We start from the raw sequence: 21,607 nt of genomic DNA, 5'->3' as shown, positions 1-21,607 counted from the left end.
GCTCGAGGCTGTAATTCAGTACTCAGGAGGCTGAGGCAGGATAACTGCTTGAATGAAGAAGCAGAAGTTGCAGTGAGCCAAGACTGCGCCAGTGCACTCTGGCCTGGGCAACAGAGTGAGACTCCATCTCAAAAAAAAAAAAAAAATCACAGATTTATAAGAATCACTAAGGGAACAATTAATATATATGTATTTACCTACAACATCAAATATGTGCTTACAAAGAAGATTTATGTGAATATTGACCAGCATTTAGCCACTAAAATCTTCCTCTTTTTTTTTTCCTTTTTCTCTTGTTTGTAGCTTTTGGCCACAATATTAGCCACTAAAACCTTTCCCCAAATTTTTGTAACTCATTTCAACATAATCCTTCACACCTTAAAAGAATATGGAATTTTAATAATCTATTGATACCTTTAGACTCTCTCTAGGTTTTTGTTTTGCTTTGCTTTGTTTTAAAGATGGGGTTTCACCATGTTGGCCAGGCTGGTCTCAAACTCCTGACCTCAAATGATCTGCCCACCTCGGCCTCCCAAAGTGCTGGGATTACAGGTGTAAGCCATCATGCCCGGCAAGTATTTTGTCTTGATCCTTAACAGCATTTATCTGTTTTGTTTTTGGTTTTAATTTTTCTTTTTTTGAGGTGGAGTCTCGCTCTGTCACCCAGGCTGGAGGGCAGTGGCATGATCTCGGCTCACTGCAACCTTTGCCTCGTCGGTTCAAGCAATTTCTCCTGCCTCAGCCTCCTGAGTTGGGATTACAGGCATGCGCCACCATATCCAGCTAATTTTTGTATTTTTAGTAGAAACAGGGTTTCACCATGTTGGTCAGGCTGATCTCAAACTCTTGACCTCATGATCTGCCTGCCTTGGCCTCCCAAAGTGCTGGGATTACAGACGTGAGCCACCGCGCACAGCCCACAACGGCATTTACCCATAAAATAACATCACTGGGTTTCCAGGAAATAAAAGCAACCAATGCATACATAAGATACGGTGTGATACAAGGGCAGTATTAAAAACTTTTAAGGGGCTGGGTGCAGTGGCTCACGCCTATAATCCCAGCACTTTGGGAGGCCGAGGCAGGTGGATCACGAGGTCAAGAGATCGAGACCATCCTGGTCAACATGGTGAAACCCCGTCTCTACTAAAAATACAAAAAATTAGCTGTGCATGGTGGCACACGCCTGTAGTCCCAGCTACTTGGGAGGCTGAGGCAGGAGAATTGCCTGAACCCAGGAGGTGGAGGTTGCGGTGAGCCGAGATCACGCCATTGCACTTCAGCCTGGGTAACAAGAGCGAAACTCCGTCGCAAAAAAAAAAAAAAAAAAAAAAGGAAAAACAAAAACTTTTAAGACATCAACTCTAGACTCAACATCTAGCTAAAAAAAATCCTGCAAAAGCTATTTCATAATGTGTATTTCCACTGCTCATCTATAAAATGAACTTGGTCTACAGTCCAGGCAATCCATAATATATGTTGTATTAAACTGTTTTTTCTGTTTCTATTTATCTATACAAGGCCACAGGGATTTATCTCCTAAGATTTGAAACTTCTGCTGAGTTCCAACTTACTGAAAATACTATCTGCCCTCATTCAAATCAGCTAAGACTTAATAAACAAGAATAAAGCACTCCCAGCCAGGCGTGGTGGCTCACGCCTATAATCCCAACACTTTGGGAGGCGCCAAGGTGGGCAGATTACCTGAGATCAGGAGTTCGAGACCAGCCTGACCAACGTGGAGAAACCCTGTCTCTCCTAAAAATACAAAAAATTAGCAGGGCATGGTGGCGCGTGCCTGTAATCCCACCTACTTGGAAGGCTGAGGCAGGAGAATCGCTTGAACCCAGGAGGCGGAGGCTGCAGTGAGCCAAGATCATGCCATTGCACTCCAGCCTGGGCAACAAGATCAAAACTGTGTCTCAAAAAAAAAAAAAAAGAATAAAGCACTCCCAAATTCAGTCCTTAAGTTCCATCTTACATGTCACAGACTTATTTCAATCAGCTCTTTGAAAAAGAGAAATCTTTTGAAACAAACTTTCAAACATTGAATTTTTTTTTTTTTTTTTGACAGGATCTCATTCTGTCACCCAGGCTGGAGTACAGTGGCATAATTTTGGCTCAATGCAACCTCTGCCTCCTGGGTTCAAGTGATTCTCCCACTTCAGCCTCCCAAGTAACTGGGACTATAGGCAAGCCACACCATGCCTGGCTAATTTATTTTTAGTAGAGACGGGGTTTCGCCATGTTGGCTAGGCTGGTCTCAAACGCCTGACCTCAAGTGATCCTCCTGCCTTGGCCTCCTAAAGTGCTGGGATTACAGGCGTGAGCCACCACGCCCGGCCTGAACACTGAACGTTATTGTTTATTCTACTTTGCAATGCTCCTATCCATATCTATAAAGTGTTATGTTAGGCCAGGAGTGGTGGCTAATACCTGCAATCCCAGCACTTTGGGAGGCCGAGATGGGTGGATCACCTGAAGACAGGAGTTGGAGACCAGCCTAGCCAACATGGCGAAATCCCATCTATACTAAAAATACAAAATTTAGCAGACATGGTGGTGGGCACCTGTAATCCCGGCTACTCAGGAAACTGAGGCAGAAGAATCGCTTGAATCCAGGAGGCAGAGGTTGCAGTGAGCCAAGATGCCAAGATCGCACCACTGCACTCCAGCCTGGGTGACAGAGAAAGACTCGGTCTCAAAAAAAAAAAAAAAAAGCTTTATGTTAAACAGCTCCCAAAACAATGACTAAGCGGATGCTGGTTCCATATACAGGCAATCGTTACTGTGTATGGTTACCACATGCATGAATTTCAGTTACCATGGTTTAAATAACAAGAGTCTTCCAACAGTACAGTCCAAACTTCAGTTACCACAGTCTATTAACCATAAGTAATCACATAAAGTACAAACTTTGCTGCTAGCTCTTTAGTCCACAAGTCACTATGTAAATAACGGATACATATCTCATCAGGAATCAATCATATGGCATGATTCAAAGGCAGCTGATGACAGGTAATTACTCACCTGCTGTCAGTTCACGGACAATGTAACTGCTGCCTCCTTGTCTACTCGTAGTAAACCCATGCAACACTTTACAATTCATACTCAAAAAGGAAATTAATCAACTAAGATGAAAGTGCAGCAAAGTAACAAAAACCGTAAGCAGAGAACGGTGGCATGATCCCAGCACTTCGGGAGGCCAAGGCGGGAGGATCACAAGGTCAGGAGTTTGAGACCAGCCTGGTCAACATGGTGAAACCCCGCCTCTACTAAAAATACAAAAATTAGCCGGGTTATGGTGGTGCATGCCTGTAGTCCCAGCTACTCAGGAGGCCGAGTCAGGAGAATTGCTTGAACACAGGAGGCGGAGGTTGAGGTGAGCCGAGATTGTGCCACTGCACTCCCACCTGGGCGACAGAGCGAGACTCCATCTCAAAACAAAACAAAAAAACAATGCTGGAAGAGAAATTTGAATAAAATATAAAAAGTTATAGGACAGCTGACCATAGGAATGTTGACACTGCTGCCATCAAGAGACTCCAGACGCACAGCCAGAAAACCTTTGTCAAGGTGAGGTTGTCAATAGAAATAAGAAAACTGGTTGTGAGCAAAGGAGGATGTCCAATAGGAGTGAAAAACTTCACAAAAAGGAACTCACAGAGAAAGTTTCTAACATTGAAAGCACAAAGGATAAAATATTGAAAAGTGGTTCACATTTATTATAGGACTATGAGGATTCACCAAAGTTTACAAAAACGGCTTCCTCTGGAAGAGAGTGGTGCAAGATGGCAGCGCAGGACTTTCCAGCAATTGTCCTTTGCAGAAACATCAATCTGAACTATCCACACACAAAAATAACTTCATGAGAGCTATGGAAACCAGGTGAGACATCACAGTACCAGTATAATAAGGCACACAGAGGAAGGCAGAAGAACAGTTTTACATTACTCACAGCACCCTTCCCCCAAACCCAAACAGCTAGCACAAAAAGCGATACTGTCTGCTCAGGGGAAAGGAGGGGAAGCAAACACCAGACCCCAACTGTCCTGTGCTTAGACCAGGGTCAGCTGGCTAGGACCCTAATACCAGGCCTACCAAAAGTAAAATCCAGCACTGAACAGACTTGCACAGCCCAACTACAGATGGGTACTCAAAAACTGAGTCTTCAGACTTGCCCCAGCACCAGGCAGGAATGCACAGACTCATTCTGCAGTCTGCATCAGCACCGGCTAACGACTAGAACTGTGGGTTCTGGAAACACCTTAGCAGGCAGGCCTCAGTGACCACGGGCTTCAAACACAACCCCAGTGCTGTGCTAGCCTTACCAGCTGTGGGCTGTGGGTAGACCCCAACACTATGCCAACCTCAGTTGGTCACAGGATTCCAACCTGGCACTGCACTAGCTAGCTGCTGCAATCCTGGGTTTAGGGCACCCCCTAGCCCAGCGACATTTGCAGCAGTCACAGGCTTAGAGACTATTTGATTTGCCCAGAATTTCTGGACAAGCTTAAGGATGCTCCCAGACAAAGCCAGACAGCAAAGACTTCAAATAAATAACTACTTCTTCAATGTGCAGATATCGACACATGACCAAAAAGTTCAAGAACATTCAGGGAAACATGGCATCACCAAACAAATAAGGTACGATGCCAGTGACTGACACTGAAGAGATGGAGATGTGGCTGCGCACAGTGGCTCATGCCTGTAATCCCAGTACTTTGGGAGACCAAGATGGGTGGATTGCCTGAGGTCAGGAGTTCAAGACCAGCCCGGTCAACGTGGCACAACCCCATCTCTACTAAAAAATACAAAAATTAGCCGGGTGTGGTGGTGTGCACCTGCAATCCCGGCTACTGGGGAGGAAGAGGCAGGAGAATCACTTGAACCCAGGAGGTAGAGTTTGCAGTGAGCTGAAATCGCGCCACTGCACTCCAGCCTAGGCGAAAGAGTGAGACTCAGTCTCAAAAAAAAAAAAAAAAGAGAGATGAAGATGTATGAACCGCCTGCTAAAATATTCAAAAGAATCGTTTTAAAGGAGCTCAGTGAGAGTGAATAAAATAGAGGAACAGGCCGGGCGGGTGGCTCACGCCTGTAATCCCAGCACTTTGGGAGGCCAAGGCAGGTGGATCGTCTGAGGCTGGGAGCTCGAGACCAGCCTGACCAACATGGAGAAACCCTGTCTCTACTAAAAATACAAAAAATTAGCTGGGCGTGGTGGCACACGCTTGTCATCCCAGCTACTTGGGAGGCTGAGGCAGGAGAATCGCTTGAACCCAGGAGGCAGAGGTTGCGATGAGCCAAGATCACACCATTGCGCTCCAGCCTGGGCAACAAGAGCAAAACTCTCAAAAAAAAAAAAAAAAAAATAGAAGAATAATTCAACAAAATAAAAATAGTAACTGACCAGAAGGAGAAATTTAACAAGAGACTGAAATATTAATTTTTAACAATCAAACATATCCTGGAGCTGAAAAAATACAATAAACAAAATAAGTGTAATACAGAACACCGACAACAAAATCAAACGGAAAAATCTATGAACTCAAAGACAGGTTATTTCAAAATACACAGGCAGAAAAAAAAAAAAGAAGGTCAGGCACAGTGGCTCACATCTGTAATCCAGCACTTTGGGAGGCCAAAGCGGGCAGATCATGAGGTCAGGAGATCAAGACCATCTTGGCTAACACAGTGAAAACCCCGTCTCTACTAAAGATATAAAAAATGAGCCGGGCGTGGCGACACGCACCTGTAGTCCCAGCTACTTGGAAGACTGTGGCAGGAGAATCACTCGGACTGGGGAGGCAGAGGTTGCAATGAGCCGAGATCGTGCTACTGCATTCCAGCCTGGTGACGAGAGCTTGACTTCATCTTAAAAAAAAAAAAAATGTGACCAGGAAAAAAACTGTCCTTCTGACAAAGTTGTCTGTCCCAGGACAAAGCTATTCTTCAGAAAAAAAGGATAAAGACTTTCTCAGACAAACAAAAGCAGAAGGAGTCAATCATCAAAAGACCTGTCTTTCAAGAAATGCTATGGGAAGTTTTTCAAGCTGAAAGAAAAGGATGCTAATGAGTACACAAAAACATCTGAAACATAAAACTCAGCCGGGCACTTTGGAAGGCCAAGGTGGGAGGATCACAAGGTCAGGAGTTCAAGATCAGCCTGGTCAAGATGATGAAACCCTGTTTCTACTAAAAATACAAAAATTAGCCAGGCGTGGTAGAGGGCACCTGTAACCCCAGCTACTCGGGAGGCTGAGGCAGAGGTTGCAATGAGCCAAGATCGCACCACTGCATTCCAGCCTGAGCAAAAGAGTAAGACTCTGTCTCAAAAAAAAAAAAGTATAAAACTCACTGGAAAAAGTAAACACAAGCTCAAAGTCAGTATACACTAATACTGTAATGGTGGTGTGTAAATTACATATATCCTTAGTAGGAAGGTTAAAAGACAAAACTATTAAAGTAACTACAATAGTTTATAAAGGAATATGCAATATAAAAAGATGCAGCCCGGGCGCAGTGACTCACGCCTGTATAATCCCAGCACTTTGGGAGGCCAAGGCGGGTGGATTACCTGAGGTAAGGAGTTCCAGAAAAGCCTGGTCAACATGGTGAAACCTCATCTCTACTAAAAATACAAAAATCAGTGGAGTGTGGTGGTGGCCACCTGTAATCCCAGCTACTCAGGAGGCTGAGGCAGGAGAATCACTTGAACCCAGGAGGCAGAGGTTGCAGTGAGCCAAGATCACGCCATTGCACTCCAGCCTGAGTGACAAAAATGACACCGTCTCAGAAAAGAAAAAAAAGATGCCAGCTGTGACATCGAAAATTCAAAATGGGGCAGTAGGGTAAAAGTATAAAGGATTTTTAGGCAGTCAAGGCTCAGTTGTTATTAGCTTAAAAGACCTTTCGTAACTGTAAGAACTTTTCTGTAAGCCTCATGGTAATGACAAAGCAAAAGCCTGTAATAGAGAAACAAAAAATAAAAATCAAGGAACAACCCAGCAAAGGGGATCATGCCTGAAACAGCAGTGCTTTGGGAGCCCAAGGTAGGAGGAGCACTTGAGGCCAGTAGTTCAAAGCTGGCCTGGACAATATAGCAAGACTTCGTCTCTACGAAAATAAAAAATAAAAAAATTAGCTAGGCATGGTGGCACATGCCTGCATTTCTAGTCGCTCAAGAGGCTGAGGCAGGGGGATCGCTGCAGCCCAGGAGTTCAAGACCAGCTTGCGCAACATGGCAAGACCCTGTATCTACAGGAAAAAAAAAATTAGCCCAGTTTGATGGCACACACCTATACTCCTAGCTACTCCAGAGTGTGAGGCGAGAAGACTGCTTCGGCCCAGGAGCTGGAGGTTAGAGTGAGCTATGATCATGTCAGAGCAACACCCTATCTCAAAAAAAAAAAAAAAAAAAGGCAAAGAATCAAAACATGCTAGAGAAAATCAATCACCAAATAAGACCGTAAGAGAAGAGGAAAGGCGCTACAAAACAAATAGAAAACAACACCTCACCTATCAATAACGACTGAACGTAAATGAACTAAATTATCTAATCAAGGCCGGGCGCGGTGGCTCAAGCCTGTAATCCCAGCACTTTGGGAGGCCGAGGCGGGTGGATCACGAGGTCAAGAGATCGAGACCATCCTGGTCAACATGGTGAAACCCCGTCTCTACTAATACAAAAAATTAGCTGGGCATGGTGGTGCATGCCTGTAATCCCAGCTACTCAGGAGGCTGAGGCAGGAGAATTGCCTGAACCCAGGAGGCGGAGGTTGCGGTGAGCCGAGATCGCGCCATTGCACTCTAGCCTGGGTAACAAGAGCGAAACTCCGCCTCAAAAAAAAAAAAAAAAAAAAAAATTATCTAATCAAGACACAGAGCGGCTGAAGACCCAACTATATGCTGCCAACAAGAGATTCACCTCACCTGTATGGACACACGGAGACTGAAAGTGAAGGAACGGAAAAAGATACTCCACGCAAATGGAAATCGAAAGAGAGCAAGAGCCTGTATCCCCAGCACTCTGAGGCACCAAGGTATTTGAGCCCGGGAATTTGAAAATATCCTGAGCAACATGTTGAGGTCCCATCTCTAGATAAAATATAAAAAATTAGCAAGGCATGGGGGCACGCGCCTGTGGTCAACTACACGGGAGGCTGAGGTGGGAAAATCACTAAGCTCAAGAGTTTAAGGCTAGAGTGAGCCATATTCATGCCACCGCACTCTAGTCTAGACAGGGAGACCCTGTCTTAAAGAAAAAAAGAAAGAGAGAGAGCAAGAACCGCTTCACTGGTATCAGGTAAAATCCTTTTTGTTTTTATTTTCAGACACAGTCTCATTCACTCTGTTGCCCGGCTGGAGTACAGTGGCAGGATCATGGCTCACTGTAACCTCCACCTCCTGAGTTCAAGCAATTGTCCTGCCTCAGCCTCCCAAGTAACTGGAATTATAGGTGTGTGCCAGCACGCCTGGATAATTTTTGTAGTATTAATACAGATGGGATTTCACCATGTTGGCCAGGTTGGTCTTGAACTCCTGATCTCAAGTGATCCACCCATCTCAGCCTCCCAAAGTGCTGGGATTACAGGCATAAGCCACCGCACCCAGCTCCCAATAAAATGGATTTTTAAATCAAAAACTGTAAAAAGATATGTTTCTCACTGTATACAGAAAAAAAAAACTGTAAAAAGGGATAAAGACGGTCATTATATAATGATAAAGGATTCAATTTAGCGAGAACAATTATAAATATATATGCACCCAACATCAAAGCACCTAAATATATAAAACCAATTTTTTTTTTTTTTTTTTTTTTTTTTGAGACAGAGTCTTGCTCTGTCACCAGGCTGGATTGCAGTGGCACAATCTCGGCTCACTGCAACCTCCACCTCCTGATTCAAGAGATTCTTCCGCCTCAGCCTCCCGAGTAGGTGGGACCACAGGCACGTGCCACCGTGCCCGGCTAATTTTTCTATTTTTTAATAGAGACGGGGTTTCACCATGTTGGCCAGGATGGTCTCGATCTCTTGACCTCGTGATCCGCCCACCTAGGACTCCCAAAGTGCTAGGATTACAGGCGTGAGCCACCGCGCCCGGCCTATAAAACCAGTATTAACAGAGCTGAAGACAGACTGTAATACAGTAACAGTAGGAGACCTTCACGCCTCACATTTAGCAATGCACAGATCATGCAAACAGAAAACCAACACGGAAACATGAGACTTAGGTGACACTACAGAACAAATGGACCTAACAGACATCTACAGAACATTCCATCCAACAGTGGCATAATATACATTATTTTAAGCTGCATATGGAACACTCTCAAGGATAGATTATACGACAAGCCACAAAATAAGGTCTTAACACATTTAAGAAGATGGAAATCGTATCAGATATCTTTTACGACCACAATGGTATAAACTAGAAATCATTAACAGGAGGATCTTCAGAAAATTCACAAAAACATGGAAATTAAACACATGCTCTTGAACAGCCAATAGGTCAATGAATACATCAAAAGACAAATTAGGAAATTTCTTGAAACAAATGAAAATTGAAACATAGCATACATAACCTATGGGATACAGCAAAAAAGCAGTTTATAGCAGTAAACACTGACATCATATATCTTATACAAACAGGAACAATTTAACTTCTTCCTTTAGGCCAGGTGTGGTGGCTTATGCCTGTAATCCCAGCATTTTGGGAGGCTGAGGCATGTGAATCACCTAAAGTCAGGAGTTCAAGACCAGCCTAGCCAACATAGCGAAGCCCTGTCTCTACTAAAAATACGGAACATGAGCCGGGTGTGGTGGCACACACCTGTAGTCGCAGCTACTCAGGAGGCTGAGGTGGTAGAATCACCTGAGCCCAGAAAGTTGAGGCTGCAGCAAGCCATGACTATGCCACTGCACTCCAGCCTGGGTGACAGGTTGAGACTGTCTCAGGAAAAAAAAAAAGGCAATCTATGAAACTACTAGAAAGCAGGAAGAAAGGTCAATGGCAATGGTCCAGGCAATGATTTTTGGAGGATATGACCTCAAAAACACAGTCAACAAAAGTAAAACCAGACAATTTGGATTACATAAAACTAAAAAGCTCCTGCACAGCAAGGGAAACAGTAAAGAGAGAACCTACAGAATGGTTCGCTAGACTTGCAAACTATACATCTGATAAGGGGTTAATATCCAAAATACATAAGGAACTCAACTCAATAACCAAGAAAATAACCCCATGTAAAAATGGATAAAAGATCTGAACAGACATTTCTCAAAAGACATACAAATGGCCAAGAGGTATATGAAAAAAATTCCAAACATCGTTAATCATCAAGGAAATGCAAAACAAAACCACATGAGATATCACCTCGCTCCCATTAAGATGGCTATGATTGGGGGCCGGGCGCGGTGGCTCACGAGGTCAAGAGATCGAGACCATCCTGGTCAACATGGTGAAACCCCGTTTCTACTAAAAATACAAAAATTAGCTGGGCATGGTGGCGCGTGCCTGTAATCCCAGCTACTCAGGAGGCTGAGGCAGGAGAATTGCCTGAACCCAGGAGGCAGAGGTTGCGGTGAGCCGAGATCGCGCCATTGCACTCCAGCCTGGGTAACAAGAACGAAACTCCGTCTCAAAAAAAAAAAAAAATCTAAGCACACTGTTGGTGGGAATGTGAATCACAACCACATGGAGAAAGAACAGTATGGAAGTTCTTCAAAATTTTAAAAATAGAACTACCATATGATCTAGCAATGCTGCTACTAAATATATAGCCAAAGAAAATAAAATCAGCCTGTGAAACAGAGCTATGCACTCCCATTTTACTGCAGCACTACTCAAAATATCCAAGATATAGAATCAACCCAAGTATCCATCAGCAGACGAATGGATGGGCCAGGCGCGGTGGCTCATGCCTGTAATCCCAGCATTTGGGAGGCCAAGGCAGGTGGATTGCTTGAGGTCAGGAATTTGAGACCAACCTGGTCAACATGATGAAACCTTGTCTCTACTAAAATACAAAAATTAGCTGAGTGTGGTGGCAGGTGCCTGTAATCCCAGCTACGAGGGAGGATAAGGCAGGAGGATTGCTTCAACCCAGGAGGCAGAAGTTGAAGTGAGCTGAGAACACATCACTGCACTCCAGCCTGGGCAACAGAGTAAGACTCCATCTCAAAAAAAAAAAAAAAAAAAAAACAGACAAATGGATAAAGAACATGTGGTATAAATATACAATGGGATGCTAGTTCCACCATAAAGAAGAAGGAAATCCTTTCATTTGCAACGACATGGATGAACCTGGAGGACATTATGTTAAGCGAAGTAAGCCAGGCGCAGAAAGACAAATACGTATTATCTCACTCATATATGGAGTCAAAGCTGATTTCACAGAAGTAGACAGGAGAATGGCAGCTATCGGAGGCTAGGGTGCTTGCAGTTATGGCGGCAGGGGGGCGAGGGGGACTGAGAAGATGTTAGACAAAGGATACATCATCACAGTCGGAAAAGTAAGTTCAAGAGAACTCCTGCATAGCATGGTGACTAGACCACGACATACTGTATTATCGAAAAATACTGAGTAGATATTAAGTATTCTCACCACAAAAATGGTAACTATGTGAGGTAATAAATTTGCTAATTAGCTAGATTTAACCATTCCACAATGTACACATGGTGTACTTCAAAACATTAGTAGCCGGGCACGGTGGCTCACAACACTGTAATCCCAGCACTTTGGGAGGCCGAGGCGGATCACAACGTCAGGAGTTTGAGGCTAGCCTGGCTAACAGAGTGAAACCCCGTCTTTAATAAAAAAATATATAAAATTAGCCATGCGGACCAGCCACAGTGGCTCAAGCCTGTAATCCCAGCACTTTGGGAGGGTGAGGTAGGGAGATCACCTGAGGTAAGGAGTTCAAGACCAGCCTGACCAACATGGAGAAACCCCATCTCCACTAAAAATACAAAATTAGCCAGGCGTGGTGGTGGGCTATCTCCAGCTATCAGGAGGCTGAGGCAGGAGAATCACTTGAACCCAGGAGGCCGAGGTTGCAGTGAGCCACGATCATGCCACTGCACTCCAGCCTGGGCAACAAGAGCAAGAGCAAAACTCCATCTTAAAAAAAAAAAATTAGCAGGCCGGGCACGGTGGCTCACGCCTGTAATCCCAGCACTTTGGGAGGCCGAGGCGGGTGGATCATGAGGTAAAGAGATCCAGACCATCCTGGTCAACATGGTGAAACCCCCCCGTCTCTACTTAAAATACAAAAATTAGCTGGGCACGGTGGCGCGCGCCTGTAATCCCAGCTACTCAGGAGGCTGAGGCAGGAGAATTGCCTGAACCCAGGAGGCGGAGGTTGCGGTGAGCCGAGATCGCGCCATTGCACTCCAGCCTGGATAACAAGAGCGAAACTCCGTCTCAAAAAAAAAAAAAAAAAAAAATTAGGCAGGCAAGGTGGTGTATGCCTGTAGTCCCAGCTACTCGGGAGGTTGACGGAGGAGAATAGCTTGAAACCAGGAGGTAGAGTTGGTGGTGAGCCAAAATCATGCCACTACACTCCAGCCTGGGCAATAGAGCGAGACACTGTCTCAAATAAATAAATTAGCAAGCATTGTTCTAATTAGTTTTGAATATTTTTTCTTTGACAGTGTCTCGCTCTGTTGCCCAGGCAGGAGTGCAGTGGCACAATCACAGCTCACTGCAGCCTGAACCTCTCTAGCTCAAGCAATACTCCACCACAGCCTCCTGAATAGCTGGGACTGCAGGTGAACATCACCACGCCTGGCTACTTTTTCTATGGATTTTTTTATATTGCCCAGGCTAGTCTTGAACTCCTGGGTGCAAGTAATCCACCCACCTCGACCTCCCAAGTGCTGGGACTGCAGGTGGAAAGGTGGAGGCCACTGCACCCAGCCTCAAGCTACTCTTGACAAGTTTTTTTTTTTTTTTTTTTTTTTTTTAAAGACAAGGTTTCACCATGTTGGTCAGGCTGGTCTTAAACTCTCGACCTCAGGTGATCCACCCGCCTTGGCCTCCAAAGTGCTTGGATTACAGGTGTGAGCCACCACACCCGGCTGACAAGCTTTTTTTTTTTTTGAGACGGAGTCTCACTCTCTCACCTAGGCTAGAGTGCAGTGGTGTGATCTCAGCTCACTGTAACCTCTGCCTGCTAGGTTCAAGCGATTCTCCTGCCTCAGCCTCCTGAGTAGCTGGGATTACAGGCACGCACCACTATGCCAGGTTCATTTTTGTATTTTTAGTAGAGACGAGGTTTCACCATGTTGGTCAGGCTGTTCTTGAACTCCTGACCTCGTGATCCGCCCACCTTGGCCTCCCAAAGTGCTGAAATTACAGGTATGAGGCAATGCGCCCAGCCGACCAGTTTTTTTTAAATAAAATAAAACACTTTAATTCTTAATATCTGATACTTTAAATACAACATACTAAATATTAACTATTTTCATTTTCCTGCATATTTTTTTTTTTAAGATGGGGTTTCACCATGATGTCCAGGCTGGTCTTGAACTCCTGACCTCAGGTGATCCACCCACCTCAGCCTCCCAAAGTGCTAGGATTACAGGCGTGAGCCACCGCGCCCGGCATCCTGCACATTTGTAAACAACAGGGAGAGTTCTTAATGTTATGACATTTTCAAAGATCTCAGAATAACTGTAATTTTCCCAATTATTAAGATTGCTTTGAGCAGTTTTTTGCATGGCAATTTTTACCTCTGCAAACTGCTGTTCAAAGCAAGGAATGCCTGTACAGTGAGGTATCATATTATCAAAAGTGTTTTACATTTATCAATGCCATCCAGGCTCCCAAATGACCTAGAAAAATCAACCAGGGCTGGATGTGGTGGCTCCCGCCTGTAATCCCAGCACTTTGGGAGGCTGAGGTGGGTGGATCACAAGGTCAGGAGATCGAGACCATCATGGACATGGTGAAACCTCATCTCTACTAAAAATACAAAAATTAGCCAGGCATGGTGGCACGCACCTGTAGTCCCAACTACCCGGGAGGCTCAGGCAGGAGAATCGCTTGAACACGGGAGGCAGAGGTTGCAGTGAGCCGAGGTTGCAGTGAGCCGAGATCGCACCACTGTACTCCAGCCTGGGGACAGAGTGAGACTCTGTCTCCCAAAAAAAAAAAAAGAAGAAGAGAAAAGAAAAAAGAAAAAGAAAAATCAACCAAGCCAGTTACGGAAGCCTCATGAGGGAAATGCACTAGATTACCATAGTTCAGCTCTTCTACTGCTTAGCTCTGGGCTCTAGGTTACGATTTAAACCATGTAATTCTCTTCTATTACTACACCCAAGTTCTGTCCATATCCAATTAACTTCATCTAAAGAAGAGAAAAACAAGTTCATGTTGTCCAATCTTTTCACAGATGCGATGGGAAAAGCAACGTTTAATGATTAAGTGACACACCCATGGTGGCACAGTAGTCTGTCAGGGCTGCAGGGAACTCAGAACACTGCTCAACAAGCTCTTCCTCCAGTACACACATGCTGCCGACTTCTGAATAAGGCAGTTAGTAGGTTTGACTGTGGTCTGGGTTTCTGCCCACATAGCACACACAAATCTTCTTTTTTAATCCATTTTTTCTGAGTCTCTCACTACTCAAAGACATTTTCCAAGCATCTACAGTCAAAGGGACTAGAGCCTCATTGAACCACTATCATCTAAGTGATAATTTTTATTTTTTGAGATGGAGTCTCACTCTGTCACCAGGCTGGAGTGCAATGGCGCGATCTCGGCTCACCGCAAACTCCGTCTCCTGGGTTCAAGCGATTCTCCTGCCTCAGCCTCCTGAGTAGCTGGGATTACAGGCACGCGCCACCAGGCCCAGCTAATTTTTCTATTTTTAGTAGAGATAGGGTTTCACCATGTTAGTCAGGCTGGACTCAAACTCCTGACCTTGCAATCCACCTGCCTCGGCCTCCCAAAGTGCTGGGATTATAGACATGAGTCACTGCGCCCACCCTAAGTGATTAATGTAAAACATTTCATGTTACAATGTAATGTGGCATCCTGGATGAGGTCCTGGGACAGCAAAAGGACATTAGGGAAAAACTAAGAAAATCTGAACTTTAGTTAATAAAGTGTTAGTACTGCTTCCTTGTGACAAATGTACAATACTAATATAAAAATTAATAGGGAAAACTGAATGTGAGGTATATGGAAACTTTCTATACTATTTCACAACTTTTCTGTAAAACTAAAACTACTGCTGGGCGCAGTGGCTCACGCCTGTAATCCCAGCACTTTGGGACACCGAGGCAGGTGGATCACTTGAGGTCCGGAGTTCAAGACCAGCCTGGCCAACATGGTGAAACCCTGTCTCTAATAAAAAATGCCAAAGTTAGGGCCTGGCGTGGTGGCTCACGCCTATAATCCAAGCACTTTGGAGGCCAAGGCAGGCGGATCACCTGAGGTCAGAAGTTCAAGACCAGCCTGACTAACATGGTGAAACCCTGTCTTAAAAAAAAAAAAAGAAAAGAAAAGAAAAAAAATGCCAAAGTTAGCTGGGTGTGTTGGTGGACACCTGTAATCTCAGCTACTCAGGAGGCTGAGGCAGGAGAACTGCTGGAATACAGGAGGTGGAGGTTGCAGTGAGCCAAGATCACGCCACTGCCCTTCAGCCCAGGCCAACAACAGCAAGACTCAGTCTCCAAAAAAAACTAAAACAGTTTTATCGTGATTTTTTTTTTAAACTATTGTACATACTTTTCTATCTAATTATTATTTATGGTGAAATCTAATAAGGTTTTGAATCATGAGTACTAAACAATATTAAATTTCTATTCCCAAGAGCAGCTTCTTAAGCTTTGTCCTGTGAAACCCTCTGGAATCCCAGGGGTGCAACCTGGATGAGGGCTACTTTCCCCTTTCATCCATGAGAAGGGTCTAACAGTCTGAAACAACTGTGCCAGGAAAGGAAGTGTGAAAGGGAGTAACTAAGTTTCACGTTCTGAGAATATTCCAAATTCAGGGTTCCTCATAATGGAGAGACCATCAGACTGAGGGTAAAAGACCTGGATTCTAATCTTGCCTGTACTAATAACCACCTATATATAGCCTTTTATTTCTGTAAGCTTCAGTTTTCTCATCTACAAAATAAGAATACCAGATGGCGTGGGCAAAAATCTTTCTGCTTAAAAGTCTCAGTCTGGACAGGCACAGTGGCTCAAGCCTGTAATCCTAGTACCTTGGGAGGCAGAAGCAGGATGATCACCTGAGTCCAGTCCAGACTGGGTAACATATGAAGACCCTGTCCCTACAAATAATTTAAAAGATTATCAGGCTGGGCACAGTGGCTCACACCTATAACCCCAGCACTTTGGGAGACCGAGGCCAGCGGATCACTTTAGGTCAGGAGTTCCAAGACCAGCCTGACCAACATGGCAAAACTCCATCTCTACTAAAAATACAAAAATTAGCTGGGAGTGGTGGCAAGCGCCTGTAATCCCAGCTACTTGGGAGACTGAGGCAGGAGAATAGGTTCAATCCGGGAGGTGGAGGTTGCAGTGAGCCAAGATCACGCCACTGTCCTCCACCCTGGGTGACAGAGTGAGACTGTCTCAAAAAAAAAAAAATTAGCCAGGTGTGGCAGTGCATGCCTGTGTTCCCAGCTTCTCAGGAGGCTGAGGTAGAAGGATCACCCAAGCCCAGCAGGTCGAGGCTGCAGTGAGCCATGATCACATGCCACTGCATTCCAGCCTGGGCAACAGAGCAAGACTGCCTCAAAAATAGAAAAAATAACTGGGTGCAGTGGCTCACACCTGTAATCTCAGCACTTTGGGAGGCCAAGGCAGGCAGATCACCAGGTCAGAAGTTCGAGACCATCCTGGCCAATATGGTGAAACCCTGTCTCTACTAAAAATACAAAAATTGGCCAGGCGTGGTGATGCACCTATAGTCCCAGCTACTCAGGAGGCTGAGGCGGGAGAATCGCTTGAACCCAGGAAGCAGAAGTTGAGTGAGCTGAGATCACGCTACTGCACTCCAGCCTGGGCAACAGAGTAAGACTTCGTCTCAAAAAAAAAAAAGTCTCAGTCTAATTCGAATTTTTTTCCTCCCAAAATTCTCTTCCAGTAAAAGGAAGGGTTGAAGGGGTTAAAGTATATGATGTACACTAAACTAAAGATCAAAACATATTTGTCAGGGTTTTTCTTTTTGGCCTCTTAACCGTTATCAAGATACTTTGACTTAAACAAAAAACACAGGCCAGACGCGGTGGCTCATGCCTATAACCCCAGCACTTTGGGAGGCCGAGGCGGGTGGATCACAAGGTCAAGAGATCAAGACCATCCTGGTCAACATGGTGAAACCCCATCTCTACCAAAAATACAAAAATTAGCTGGGCATGGTGGCGCGCACCTGTAGTCCCAGCTACTCGGGAGGCTGAGGCAGAATTGCTTGAACCCAGGAGGCAGAGGTTGCCGTGAGCTGAGATCGCGCCACTGCACTCCAGCCTGGGTAACAAGAGCGAAACTCTGTCTCAAAAAAAAAAAAAAAAAAAAACACCTGCATTAGGCCAGGCTCAGTGGCTCATGCCTGCAAACCCAGCACTTTGGGAGGCTGGGGCAGGTGGATCACCTGAGGTTAGGAGTTCAAGAAACACCTGGCCAACATGATGAAACCCTATCTCTACTACAAAACTATATACAATAAATTAGCTGAGCATGGTGGTGCATGCCTGTAATCCCAGGTACCCAGAAGGCTGAGGTAGGAGAATTGCTTAAACTTGGGAGGCAAAGGTTGTCGTCAGCTGAGATCGCGCCATTGCACTCCAGCCTGAGCAACAGAGAGAGACTCAGTCTCAAAAAAAAAAAAAAGGTGCATTACACGCGCCCGGCCCGAAAACTATTACATTAAAATGCATTATTTTAGCAGGGCAAGGTGGCTCACGCCTGTAATCCTAACACTTTGAGAGGCTGAGGTGGGCGGATCACGAGGTTAGATCGAGACCATCCTGGCCAACATAGTGAAACCCCGTCTCTACTAAAATACAAAAATTAGCTGGGCGTCGTGGTGTCCGCCTGTAGTCCCAGCTACTCCACACGCTGAGGCAGGAGAATTGCCTGAACCCGGGAGGCGGAGGTTACAGTGAGCCGAGATCGCACCACTGCACTCCAGCCTGGCACCTGGCGATAGAGCAAGACTTTGTCTCAAAAAAAAAAAAAAAAAAAAAAAAAAAAGGCAAATTTATTACTAAATTCTCAAAAATCTCTAAGAGGTCCTAAGCACAACTCTTAAAAATATATGACCCCATTAACGAACACAGATTTCAAACAGCAAGCACAGTAAAGTTGTAACACTAAAATTCCTTTTTTTTTTTTTTTGGACAGAATTTCACTCTTGTTGCCCAGGCTGGAGTGCAATGGCACAATCTCTGCTCACTCAACTTCCGCCTCCCGGGTTCAAGCAATTCTCCTGCCTCAGCCTCCCAGGTAGCTGGGATTACAGGCATGTGCCACCATGCCGGGCTAATTTGGTATTTTTAGTAGAGACGGGGTTTCTCCATGTTGGTCAGGCTGGTCTCGAACTCCAGACCTCAAATGATCCACCCGCCTCGCCCTCCCAAAGTACTGGGATTACAGGCATAAGCGACCTCGGGAGGCTGAGGCAGGAGAATAGCTTGAACCCAGGAGGTGGAGGTTGTGGTGAGCTGAGCTCACGCCATTGCACTCCAGCCCAGGCAACAAGAGCGAAATTCCGCCTCAAAGAAAAAAAAACAAAAAACAAAAAAACATGCAGAATGTATCCTGAGGTATTACTCTAAAATAACAATTACAATATACATTCGAAGCCTTCCATTTCAGTAAATACAGATTTGAAAATTCACTTTATTATGCAATGACGGCATGAACTATTAAATCACACTGCTCTATAATCTAGTTTCAATGAAGTCTAGGAAAAGGCAGATCGTATGTGTTAACATTTTTAAATGTGTAGTAAAATTTAACATTTTTAACATTTTCGAAATGGTCTAAAACCTCAGCGTTAATACTTAGTTATGTGCTCACAGGAAACCAAACATTGTATTCAGTAGTAAAGAGGAGTTGGACAGCTTATCTAAGAAACCACTTGTTCTTCAAGTAGCTTTCATCTTGCTGTGCTTTTATTTTGTTTGCACTGCAGTTTTTCACTTAAATAAAAAAAAATACGTATTCTGTCAGGTAAGAATGATCCTCTAGCCCTCTCTTATTTTAAGGAGCAACTGATCTCTACTCCGACACCCACGTCAAGGAGAGTCCAGAGGAATGGGACCCCCGCTATGATCCAGAACACCTCTCGGCCTGACCCCTCTCCGGTGTCGGAGGTTGACACCCGCCCACCTTGGGCCTCCTCGCCTCTCTCCCGTAGAGCCTTCAGCCCACAACTAGGACCGGCACCCGCCGGACCCTGCGGGTGCACCCGCGCGGGAGACACCCCGCCCCCAGCCTGCTGGCGCGCGGCCGACGTGCAAGCACAACCCGCCACCCCGACGGCCGCCGGGGCCCTCGGCGCCGGTCCCACCCGGCCCCAGGCTTCGCTCCGCGGAGAGCGCAGCATCCGAGACAGCGCTCTAGAGCTTCTCCCGCAAGGTCAGAGCTCGGCCGCCAGCAGCAAGCGGAGAGGCAGAGCCGGGTTGGAGCGGAAAAGCAGGCAGCCCGGCCCGGGAACAGACCTGTGGAGACCGCCATCTTCTCCTGCAGCCCGACGCAGCCGCCCGCACGCACGCACGCACGAGCCGTGGCGCGTCACTTCCGGGAGAGCGCGCCGCCCTGCATGCGTCACGACGGGCTCCGCCCCCAGCCGGCGCGGGGCTCCCCGAGCCGTGAGAGCGCGCACGCGGGCCGAGGTGTCTCGGGTCTTGCTGCTGCTTCCGCAATTCCTTGTGACTCTGATCTGAAAATGAAACACTAAAGAATAAGTTCGTGAGGGCCAGGCGCGGTGCCTCACGCCCTTTGCACTCTGGGAGGCCGAGGCGGGCGGATCACTTGAGGTCATGAGTTCGAAACCAACCTGGCCAACATGGCGAAACCCTCTCCGCTAAAAAATACAAACATTAGCCGCACGTAGTGGCGCGCTCCGATAATCTCAGCTACTTGGGAGGCTGAGGCACAAGAAATCGCTTGAACCGGGGAGGCGGAGGTTGCAGTGAGCCGAGATCTCGCCACTGGACTCCAGCCTGGGCGACAGAGCGAGACGCCGTCTCAAAAAACAAAAATAAAATAAGTGGGCATTGACGCATTTGCGTTGATAAATGATTCAAAAGAGTTGGACAAAGTTAAGGAGCAAAGGAGACTGAGATGGGAGGATCGCTTGAGCCCAAGAGGTGCGCTGTAGTGAGCAGAGATCTCTGCACTCCAGCCTGGGTAACAGAGGGACACTCTGTCTCAAAGAGAAAAAAAGAAAGAAAGAAAAGTAATACAGGCTGGGGACCGCAGCTCACTACTTCTACTACTAATTTCTTCTTCTTTTTCTTTTTTTTTTTTTTTTGAGACAGAGTCTTGCTCCGTCACCAGGCTGGAGTGCAATGGTGCAATCTCGGCTCACTGCAGCCTCCGCCTCCTGGGTTCAAACAATTCTCCTGCCTCAGCCTCCCGAGTAGCTGGGACTACAGGCGTGCGCCACCACACCCAGCTAATTTTTGTATTTTTAGTAGAGACGGGGTTTCACCATGTTGCCCAGGATAGTCTCGATCTCTTGACCTCGTGATCCACCCGCCTCGGCCTCCCAAAGTGCTGGGATTACAGGCGTGAGCCACCGCGCCCGGCCTCTTTCTTTCTTTCCTTCTTCTTCTTTGAGACAGTCTTTGTCACCCAGGCTGAAGTGCAGTGGCACGATCTTGGCTCACTGCAATGTCTGCCTCCCGGGTTCAAGCGATTCTCCCGCCTCAGCCTCCCGAGTAGCTGGGACTACAGGCATGCGCCACCATGCACGGTTAAGTTTTGTATGTATTTGTTTTTAATTAGAGATGGGGTTTCGCCATGTTGGTCAGGCCAGTCTCAAACTCCTGACTTCGTGATCCGCCTCGGCCTCCCACAGTGCTGGGATTACAGGCGTGAGCCACCACGCCCAGCCAATTTTTGTATTTTTAGTATAGATGAGATTTCACAATGTTGGCCAGGCTGGTTTTGAACTCATGACCTCAGGTCATCCGTCCACCGCAACCTCCCAAAGAGCTGGGATTACAGCTGTGAGCCACCGCATCCGGCCCACAGCTCACTTCTGTAATCCTAACACTTTAGGAGGCTGAGGCAGGAGGATTGCTTAAGCCCAAGAGTTTGAGACCAGCCTGGACAACACAGTGGTGCCCTGTGTCTACATAAAATTGAAAAAAAAAAAAAAAACACCTGGCATGGATTGGTGGTTCATGCCTGTAGCCTCAGCTACTCAGGAGGTTGAGATGGGAGGATCACTTGAGCCAGAAGGTTAAGAAGTTAAGGTTGCCGGGCGCGGTGGCTCACGCCTGTAATCCCAGCACTTTGGGAGGCCGAAGCGGGTGGATCCCAAGGTCAAGAGATCGAGACCATCCTGGTCAACAAGGTGAAACCCCATCTCTACTAAAAATAGAAAAAAATTAGCTGGGCATGGTGGCGCGTGCCT

General features: G+C 46.1%; 1 protein-coding gene across 1 annotated transcript in view; it reads right to left on the bottom strand.

Moving 5' to 3' along the window:
• Positions 1-19,747, bottom strand: part of UBE2V2 (ubiquitin conjugating enzyme E2 V2) — a 52,756-nt gene extending 33,009 nt beyond the window's left edge. The window contains exon 1 of the mRNA XM_021672890.2: positions 19,683-19,747. Coding sequence (XP_021528565.2) covers positions 19,683-19,698 — 16 coding nt within the window. The 5' untranslated portion in view covers positions 19,699-19,747. The remainder of the gene's footprint in view (positions 1-19,682) is intronic.
• Between the last annotated feature and the right edge of the window lie 1,860 nt (positions 19,748-21,607).

The sequence above is a fragment of the Aotus nancymaae genome, unplaced genomic scaffold, assembly GCF_030222135.1.
Source record: "Aotus nancymaae isolate 86718 unplaced genomic scaffold, 86718_ANA_hifiasm-v0.15.2.pri h1tg000036l, whole genome shotgun sequence".
Lineage (NCBI taxonomy): Eukaryota > Metazoa > Chordata > Mammalia > Primates > Aotidae > Aotus > Aotus nancymaae.
Note: the sequence above shows the minus strand (reverse complement) of the source record. Positions and strands in the feature narration are given on the sequence as shown.